The sequence below is a fragment of the Ammospiza nelsoni genome, chromosome Z, assembly GCF_027579445.1.
Source record: "Ammospiza nelsoni isolate bAmmNel1 chromosome Z, bAmmNel1.pri, whole genome shotgun sequence".
NCBI lineage: Eukaryota > Metazoa > Chordata > Aves > Passeriformes > Passerellidae > Ammospiza > Ammospiza nelsoni.
Genome location: NC_080669.1, coordinates 11,307,647 through 11,318,010, shown reverse-complemented (window position 1 = coordinate 11,318,010; position 10,364 = coordinate 11,307,647). Strand labels below are relative to the sequence as shown.

The 10,364-nt window shown below is 40.6% G+C and overlaps 1 protein-coding gene across 1 annotated transcript; it reads left to right on the top strand.

Moving 5' to 3' along the window:
* The first annotated feature begins 108 nt into the window (after window positions 1–108).
* On the top strand, window positions 109–5,669 carry ATG12 (autophagy related 12). Its single transcript, XM_059492826.1, has 4 exons — window positions 109–308; window positions 452–588; window positions 2,092–2,154; window positions 2,510–5,669. The coding sequence occupies exons 1-4, from the start codon at window positions 137–139 to the stop codon at window positions 2,567–2,569; spliced, it is 432 nt and encodes a 143-aa protein (XP_059348809.1). The 5' UTR covers window positions 109–136; the 3' UTR covers window positions 2,570–5,669.
* The last annotated feature ends 4,695 nt before the right edge of the window (window positions 5,670–10,364 follow it).

The following is a 10,364-nucleotide window of genomic DNA, read 5'->3' as shown; positions in this document are numbered from 1 at the left end:
GACTGGCGTCGCACGCGACTCTCCTGGCGTGTCACGTGACGGGAAAGACGGCGTCCCACGAGGGACAAAACGCCTCGCGGAGCTGAGGCCGCCCCTGGGTGGCGTCACTTCCCGCCGCCCGCGCACCAGCGGCATCATGGCGGAGCCCGAGGAGCAGCCGCCGCCCGCCGCAGCGCAGAGCGGCAGCCGGAGCGACGGCGGGGAGGAGGCCCCGGAGGGCGGGACCGCGGCGGGGCCCGGCGAACCGGGCCCACCCCCGGCCGGGTCGCCGGGCACCGAAGAGCCCGCGGGCGACGCGAAAAAGAAAAGTAATGGGGTGGGAGGCTTTCGCGGGGTCGGGCGGGCGCGCTGACGGGCAGGTGTGGCGGCCAATGGGCGGCGCGGGCGGGCGGCGCGGGCCTATGAGCGGCGGGGGACGGGCCCGCTGTGACGCGGCGGGCGCTCCCCGCAGTTGACGTGCTGCTGAAGGCCGTGGGCGACACCCCCATCATGAGGACCAAGAAGTGGGCGGTGGAGCGGACCCGGACCATCCAGGGCCTCGTGGACTTCATCAAGAAGTTCCTCAAGCTGATGGCGTCCGAGCAGCTGGTACGGGCGGGCACTGGGCGGGGCTGAGTGCGCAGGGCCCGCGTTGTCAAACCTGCAAAGACACTGTTGGAATCTAGGCTACAGCTGCCTGCAGGAAACCTGGAGTAGCAGCACCGAGAGAACTGTTCCAAGTAGAGTTAGGATGTAATATAGAGCGAGCTGTGGGTGTGTGCAGTACGCTGTGGGTATGTACAGCACAGTGTGGGTGTGCTCGGCCCTGGCCTTTGGGCTTTTTGCAGTGTCTGTATTTCTCGGTGTCTGTCAGGCAGAGCTGTGTGCACGCTGGACAGCCGTGTGTCCCAGGGAAACATTGCTAGGCACCGTGTACCTGGTGGAACTAGGTATAGAGACAGAGTATTGGAGAAGCAGTCCAGAGGTTTTTGGGATCAGCTTCCTGAATCTGAGTGTCTGTTTCCTTCAGAACTCACATCTAAAATAGTTCAGCTACTGTCATAGGAGTGATTTTGCTCTCAAAATGGGGAGTTGGGAAGTGTTTGTCCTTGGGCAGCAGATTGCCAGTGTTATTTATGGATTCCTTCCTGCGGAAGTGACTAGCCAAAGTGGCCTCACAATAATACTGGAAGAGCTGGAAATACAGTTGCACTGATTTTGTTTTTCTGCAGTGAACTCTCAGTACAGTCCAAAGTTTTTATTGAAGATACGCAGTTAAAGCTAGCCTCATTAAAGTAGTCAACTAAAGTGTAGCCGAATTCATTCTATTCTTTGTTTGGAAGATCTTATTTAAGTATATAGGCATAAATGCACTGGCCTTCTGATTCACTTGGAAATCATGAGGGATCTGCTTTTCCATAGTTTAATATTTCAAAGAAGAGTGATAAGTATGATGTTGACCAAGGACATTCTCAACAGTTGGAGTCCGTGACTATCATCTTATTACCTCAGCACACAAAAACCCAGGAGCACGTAGCCTTCCTGTGTGGCTGAAGCCTAAGGCTATGCTTCAAGAACAAAGCCCTAGGAATTTTATATCTTTTATTAGGAAATAGCACATGATACCCCAGTGTCCACTGTTGCCCCACACAGCAGATCACAAGGCCCTCTTTGTCATTGAGATTAGCTCCTATACATGTAAATGTATTTATTGGAGCAGGAAGTTAGAAGGATGACTTGAAAATAGAACAAGATGTTTCTTATTTCTGTGTTGGCCATTCTAATTGAGCAAATATGGAATAGTGAGTGAGTGGTTTGGGCTGAAATAAGAGCAAGAGCTGAACCCTTTGTGCAGCTGTATGGGAGAGTAATGGGTCAGCTTGCAGGAAGAGGAAGTCAGCACGTTTACTTTGGCTTGGTCGGCTGGTCAGATAGAGGGGACTCCTCATAGTCCTGTTGCTCCTCCACACTGAAGTGAAAATGATAGTAACTGGTCGTATTCTGTTATATGCTTAAAGATTAATAGCAGAACTTTTGACTGCAGAATGATACTTCTCTGTTCCCAGTGGGATCCTGTGCTATCTCCATCTCTTCTCCCTCATTTTCTTGCAGTTCATATACGTAAACCAGTCTTTTGCTCCGTCTCCAGACCAGGAAGTGGGGACCCTCTATGAGGTAACTTTCATCCTGAATATCCTTTCCAAATGCATTTAGCAGGATTTGCCTGCACGCCTCGGGCCCTTGAAATCTCTCACTGCCCCTAGCAGTAATAGCTTGCATTTAATTGTAGTGTAATTGATGTTTACTGCTCTGTGTGAACGGGGTCCAAAGAGATGTGACTTCATGCAGTCTCTGGAAATGCATTCCTTCATGTGCAGTGTGTTTCCATGCCTCTCACTGTAATGGGGAGCTTTCTCATGACAATATTCCATGACATGTTTATCTGATGGGAAGACTTTTTGTTTTGCTTCATGTGTATGCTAGCCCATGAGTAATTGTAACAGCTATTGTTTTTTTGTTTTTCTTGCAGTGTTTTGGAAGTGATGGCAAGCTTGTACTACATTATTGCAAAACTCAGGCATGGGGATGAATGACTGGCCACACAGTTGTTCAGGTTTTCTCTTCAAAAACGGAGAAAGGACTAACTTAAACTCAAGCTGTAAACACACAGAAAGAGGGATTTTTGCATTGCTGCCTATGAACACATGGTGCAGATGAGTAAGCAAGGACCTGGTTAGGCTATACGATCACATGGCTTTTTTTCTGATGTACATGTGGGATACAGAAAAAACACCTGCACTTGCCATGTACAGTAGAGCCAGCATTCTTGTTGCTGAATACTTAATTGCTGTATCTGAAGGGAAACTTTCAGTTGTTTGCAGGACTGACTGGACACCTCTGTCCATATGTTGTACTGAAGATAAGAGAACCTTTTTATTAAAAGTAATGTCTGTTGTACATGTAGCCTGGGATTCAGTTTACTTCTTATGTGTTGTACATCTGTGGTGTGCATCCTGTTCTTTGTGAAATCTTCATCTTGAATGTGCATTATCTCATATTATTTCAAGACAGTATTTTGATTTTTTTTCTTGTAATATATAGGCGTTGTTATCTAGTTTAATTACTCCACCCTTTGCCTTCATCCTGTTGGTAAGTTGAGTACCTAATTTAGGATGGCACATTATGAGAGGCCTCACAATGCTTCCCTCCTGCACAAATTTTTTAATGATTTGTTGAAGGCTCAACACTTCAGCAGCTCTCAAGCTGTTTTTTCTTACACTGCTTAATGACTTGCATCTTTAGCTGAATGACGTAGCTGCATGTTGCACCTGGAGTTCTTGAGAAAGTAGATATGAGCTGCTAAAACCTCTATATATTCTCTTTTTAACTGTTGTTAATTTTCATGTTTTACCAGCTGTGTGGTCCACTAAACAATAGCATGCAATTTATATTCTTTGCTAAATCATAGCTGTGAGAATTGACGTGAGGTTTTTTCCATTATTGAGAGGACTTTGTACCTTGGCTAGGGTGCTGACCTTTGCTTTTATTTATTGGGGAGTTTGGGTGTGAGGGTGGAGATTTTTAGTGGGTTTATTTGAAGTGTCTGTTGTACAGTCTTATGTGTTTGTTTAAGCTGAACCAAATTAAATGTTAGTTTTTTGCTTGGAGAATGTTCTTATACTGGATAACAGTTTTTGTCCCTGATGTAATCCAGTTCTTCAGCACATACAGACAAAACAGCCATTTCTAGTTTAAATAATGTTTTTACTGTAGTCTGGAACTGCTATTTCATATAAAAGTGGCTCTTATGTAGTCTCTGCAGCCTGTGTATTGGATTTTTTTCCACCTGGAAGAGTAATACCCAGCTTAACTTACTGACATTGCCACAGTTTGCGTGCAGCGTGCACGTATGCTGCTGTTACACAGGCACATGCTCTGAATGCTTGCTGTATGTGTTGCTTGATGTATCTTGGCACTTTTTAAGTGGAAAACTTGAGTTCACTTCATTAAACTAACAAGGCAGAATTTGTTGTAAACTTTAAACTTCAAATATCCATACTTTTGCCTGCTCAGAACCCTGATCTCCTGAATCTCCATCTCTTTAAAAGAGCTGTTGCAGAGGGAAGCACTCTGATTCTGTCTGGTTGAGGACATTGCCTGCTTAGTTACTGTGACGCCAGCATAACCTCGACAGCCACTAGAGGGTACACAAGGACAAAGGTATTTGCATAGTTTTATCTAGGGCTCTTTTTCAATCTTTTTCATAGTATGTCCACATGCTGGCCTTACAAATATAAGTAGTTTGTTCTCCCGTGTGACAGTATGTTTACCTAAGATAAGCTACTAGTCTGGTTCTCTTTAAAGAGTGTTCTATTGGTGCCTTTCACCTCACTTGAACTTAACAAATGAAACTACTGATAAACTGCAAATGTGCTCTTAAGAAGTGATGCAAGAAGGTTGATGTGTGTGTGTACTGGGGGCGTTGTGTTTTGCTTTTAAAAAGTCAAAAGACATTGAGATCTTGAAGAACTATAGGGCATTGTGTCTGCCAACTAATTATAGAAGGTTGTCATTTATGCTGAATTTATAAATAATTTTTATCCTCTGAAGTTGAATAAAAAATCGTTTGCCTCAATTCCTCAAAATGTGATAATCCAATATTGTAAAACCCATAGTAATTGTCTGGATTTCCTCCTTTACCACATGCATTTTTGGACCTGGATAAATGAATCATGAAGCTTTGAATTACTCATTTATCTAAGATTCAACTTGTTCCCTGAACAGTACTTGCTTTTTGCTGGTTGCTTCAGCATTTTTCTGCTCTTAATTTCTTTCCAACCCCAAGTAATTTTTTCTTGGGGTCTAGTTTACCAGTATACAGCGAGTACTTACTGATCCAGCCCTTGCTTTCTGTTTTCTCAGTGCTCCTAAGCGGCTGTCTTTATTCTGTTCCTTTTATTGACTGCCAGCTCCAGTTCTGCTAATTCCCCCATGTAACTTCCGTACCTTCTTTACAGAGAGAGTCCTCCTTTTTGACATTTTCCCTTTGGGTTTGTACCTTGCATCAGGGAGGTGGTCAGTACTTACCTCTGGTAGCTCTTTGTGGACCATGGACTCTGTCTGGAGCTGAGGTGTGATTTTAGGTGGCAGAAAACTTTCCTTGCTCGTATTCTTAAGTAACAAACCATACTGCAAACATTTCAAGTAAATTATGTGTCAAGTAAACAAGTAAGTGCTTCCCAGTACATTGCTTTTAGAACTTGCAAGAGACATGTTGAATCTCCTATTTTAAAAAGGGACAGTTATAGCTTCTAAAATCATAAATTGTCCTGATATGCTTTTCTCTTTGAAAAGAATATTTCCAGTAAATTGGAAACATAAGAAGCCCAGGTAGAACATGAACTGTGTTCTTTGCATTTGGTGTCATTTAAGTGACTTCAGTTGCTAGAGTGGGAGAAAAAGGGCATGAAAGTAAAGACTGTCTCTTGGACAGATCAGTGAGAGTTGTACAAAGCAAAAAATTAAAGTCTAGATTTACTCAGAGTTTTGTGCTCAACCGATATGCTACTATACTAAACTGCCAATATTTGTAATGTAATTTAATTCACTTGATTTAATGTAACTGCTGAATTAACAGAAAAAAACAAATTGAAAAAAAATCAATAAATAATTTTTAAAGACAGAAATAAGTATTGGAAAGGGAAGTTACTACACTGTTTTTATGAAAGACCTAATACTTCACAACATCCTGATACTAAAAAGTAATTCTATGCAAAATTCATTTACCCTGTTTCAAGTTAATACTCACCAGATGCCAACCCTTCACACTGTGAGACACTATTTTTATTAATTATTATAATGGTTTAGAGACTAGCTTTAATGATAGATTTCTAATTTGTAGTTTGAACTAGTCTTAAATGCACATGGAAACCTGAAGAAGCTAAATGAAACTTAGGTTACATCAAGAGTGAAATTATAAAATACACAGTTGTGCCTCCTGTGAGCATACTGAGCAGATGTCATCATTTCCAGGACTTTAAAGTCTCAGAAAACTACTGCTTAGATCTTAACAGAAGATGTGTCGGTGTTAACTATCCCCACAACTCAAACCTGAATATACTGATACACAGTAAAGTCATGGTGAGGGGGCTGGAAATCCACACATCCATTTTTCCAACTCCTTCTAATGCCAAAGCAGCTTCTATTTACCGATTGTCACTGTTCATTCTCATTTTGCAAATCAAATTCTGCTTGTTTGTACAGCTTTTTAGCTTACGTTGCTCTTGACTACCCTGAAGTCTCGGTTATTCAGAGATATTATACAAATGTTATTCAAGACATTATCTTACTACAACATCTTGATCTTGAGGGTTAGAAAAAAAAAGGGGGAGAAAAAATTCCTTTAACTCTGGAGTTTTTCATGAGGACTGTGACTATTACAAGCTTGTATAAAATTCAATGTGCATTAAAAAAATAAAAGGTTTTCATGAGAAGAAAAACGTTTGACAAGAAAACCTGTAAAATGCATTTCTTGTTTGCAAAGACCACGTTTCAGCTTTGTTAGTACCATGTTTAATATGCTTCCAAAGCTAAACGTCACAAAACCCCACACTTTGCTCTTGCTTTAATAGCAATAACGTCGTGAGATGTCAGATGCCTCTTTTAGTCAGAATTAGAGCGACAAAAGCTCATTTAGAGATTGTTTCTTCCTGAAATAGGTGGTCAAAAAAGGTTGAATCACATTTTTGACTGAGACCAAAATGAGTATGTTAAAGGCTTAATGTTAAGCCTGTCACACTACATCTATGTCACTAGACTTGTTAGTGCCAGGAAATTTTCTGGGACACTGTAGCCCAGTCATCTGTACAGTTGGTTGTTAGAACACTTGCTGGCGCAGGTTTTGGCCTGTGCTCAATTCAGGAACTGGCAAGGTACCATTTTTGGTGGGCACACGGGATGTGATCGGCCTGTTACAGAGTTCAGGAGGTAAATAACATTGATGAAATCTGTTCTGTGCAAGCTGGCCCTTGCACAGAACAGATTTCATCAATGAGTGATGGTGCCAGGGATCAGTCCTTGGGATACTTGTTGCTCAGTACACAGGTGAAATTTCAGGTGAGATTTCATCCCTTGTATGTGCAATAAGAAGAATTAAACTTTGGGACAAAAAACATGGTCCCTCTTCAAACTTCAAGAACAATCTAGGAATTTTTAAAAAATTATTCCTCTGCGTTCGCTCCATGCAATTGTCTCTAAATGACTAAATTGATAGGCCCTAAATGCCTACCAATAGCCACAATCAGCAACATTTTTTGTTAAATATGAGAATGTAGATGGTGGCAAGGTACTAGCTATATGTCTTGGTACCATCATACCTTACTTTATTAAAAGTAGATGATGAACATTACTTAATAATTTTTTTTTAAAGTACACGACTCTTGGAATCCTTGCTCTGTATCTTCTTATGGAATGATTCCACATGGAAATTATTTATACAATGTGTATATATCAATTAGACTGACACTATGTGCCATTAAAATATAATTGCATTGAGGGCCTAACCTTAAAAAAAAGGTTTGAATCAACATGTTCCAATTGCAAATATCAGTATATGATTTAAAGCAGATAAAGATGTTTCCCTTGAATTCTGTTTGGTAACAGAACTAATAACCCTAAAGAGCTCTTAATGGGAACCCTCAAAGAAAGAAAAAAGATCTCCACATAAAAGTGCACAGCAATGTTCCTAATGTGGAGGCTAGCCAGTACTTTGGCTTTCTCATGTAAATATCATAAATTTTAAAAGACCACAAATTTATTTAAGTCTCTTTCTTGCAGAGAAAAATGTCAATATTTTGTATTTTATTTATAGCATATGCATTCCCCACCAAAAGTGGATCAGACTGATTCTTCCAAGAGTCCCTTCTGTGGTGTGAGGTTTAATGCCACACAGCTCTTCAGTGCATTGTTTGGAGTTTGCTTTTACCTTCAGCAGAGCCCATGCCCTTTAGTAGTTGCTGGTTTTTTCAGTGAATTACATGATTTTGTTTGTGGCATCCTCATTTCACTCGTGTTTTACTTCATGTTTTTAGCCTGAAGATGGTGTTTAACTGCATGATATTTGATGCAATTGCTCTCAAGCTTTTTTTGAGAATTGCTGTGCATGCAGCAGTTTTTCATCAAAGATCAGCTGCATACTGAGTGATCAATCTCACTTTATACAACTGACGGACAGCTGCACTGATACATTGATTCATGACTACATTGAGTCATGTAGCCCCAAATCTTGCACTACAATTGCTGATCCAGGTTTTCTCTTTAGAACCCTCTACAAACATCAGAAACTTAGGTGAACAGAGACTTAACAAAGAGGTGACTTAGTAAAAGGGGTGGAAGTAATTTCAGCTGAAAGAGGAGGTGTAAGTACCCATGAGGGTGTTGAAGTGCTATTGCCTGGCCAGGCTAACAGACCAAAGAGACACAGCATAGCTGTTTGCCGCAAGAGTCTGGTCATTTAGACATCTTGGATCCCACTTTCAACTAGCTCACAATTTTTATTTGGAGTTACAAGATATAAAATAAAGTACAGTCACAAGCTACATTTGCAGGCTTAGTACATGGTGCAAAGTGTCTAATGCTGCAGTTTGATAATTCCATTGATCTGACTTGAAGATTTTCCTCAGTAAAGCATGAGAGAAACCTTGTGAGCTGCACCCCAGTAGGAGATGATGTGCCAGTAAGTGACTGACCACTTCAGCTAGTAAGTGTCTCCTGGAGTTAGATGTCACGTCAAACGATTGCTTGATTTTCTTATACCTGTCTTTTGGGTAATAGCAGAGTGCTTCAGCATTTGTACATAGAGCAAAGGTTTTGTGGTTAAAGTCCAAACACCTATTCTCCAAGACAAGTTTTTAATAGGATACTTGAGAAATACATATAATAGTTCATTTCTTCAGGTGTATGATTTCCAGCAATAAAAATGCATAAAGTCCTGCAGTCTCCTTATGCAGAATCACAACTGAGAATGTAAATACAGTTCTTTTGCTGTGTGGATTTCAGTGTTCTCTTTTTTATATTGAATATTCAGTGACAGTTAACTGCTGTATGTGCTCAGACCCTTGTGCCATTTCTGTTAATAGGGCATAAGCAAAAGCACAAGTTGGAGAGACATAAATATTGTTCCTAATGGTGTTCAGTCAGTCAAGTAATCAACTGATGTTTTGGAGATCAAAAAGTAGGTTGAACAATTCCAAATTAAAAGCTGTAAACACTTTTGAATAGAAGCAAATAAAAAGTATAACTATATAAACTATAATAAACTGCAGCAGTTGTAAACTGCAGTAGGTAGATCCAGCCTGATCCCTTACTTGTAATAGAGGGAGGTATAAAATGTTCTTTTACTAGCAGTATTTAACTAATGACCTCATCAACTTTGTGGCAAAGGAATCAAAGTACTGAAGTGTTAGGGATTAACGGCAGTGGCATAACTATTTTTCCCCTGGATTTAAATACCAGGGAAAATACCTCCAAGCACAAGTGTACAAATAAACAGAGAAATATAGCTGCTGGAAATTAGTTTCTGTCAGATCCTGTGAATATCAGAATAAGACAAAAAATACTTGAAAAGTTACCTCATGCTGCATTTCAGAACCCATAATTGTGATTCTTACATTTTATTCTTGAGAGATGTTCTATTCCTTTGGGCAGTGCTTCCAGCAGCTGCCAAAAGAATGTGAATTCTGCCTTTGAAATAAAAGGGTATTTCACACTAATTCTAACTCTGTAACCTACAGCAGTTTTAATGGTGCTGTATGAGACTTCTGAGGTGTACTGAAAAATGTGCTACTTGTCCGTCTAATCCTTGGAGAGCACCAACCAAGAGCTGACATTGAACAAAGACAAATTTTGTTAAGAAATAAGACTCATTCTTAATTGTGAATTTGAAAAAGTTACCTAGGGAAGTGATATGCTTGTTCATTACCTGCATTTGGCCCAGAAGAGTGGACATGGCTGCTGAGATCAGCACAAGAGTTGTGTTTAAGAGATTTGGGATAGTCTTAGGTTCTCTCAGACCTTAAAAAAATCTTGAAATTATTGCAGTTTTCTCTCTCTTTCTCTCACACACATACCAACAATAATTTACAAAATACTGTTAAAGCAGGGTCTGCTTTCGATATGCCAGGAGAGGTTCTGGCTAAAAATGCCTAAAAATGTACCTGTTCAGTACACTGATCTGTGTTTAATTCCAGTTTGCTAGATTCCAGCTCTATTTAAAACTGGGAAAGTATTCCCTACTGCAGAGAAGTCAGAAATTCATTCAGCCTCTCAAGCTATATTTACTTTATTAATGGCACTTCTTTTTGTCATGCCTGTACTTTCATGTACAG

Coding starts and splice junctions, on each gene's coding strand:
- ATG12 (XM_059492826.1), top strand. CDS start 137: ATGGCGGAGCCCGAGGAGCAGCCGCCGCCCGCCGCAGCGCAGAGCGGC. Junction 589..2,091: donor TGATGGCGTCCGAGCAGCTG/GTACGGGCGGGC, acceptor ATTTTCTTGCAG/TTCATATACGTAAACCAGTC. Junction 2,155..2,509: donor AAGTGGGGACCCTCTATGAG/GTAACTTTCATC, acceptor TTTTTCTTGCAG/TGTTTTGGAAGTGATGGCAA.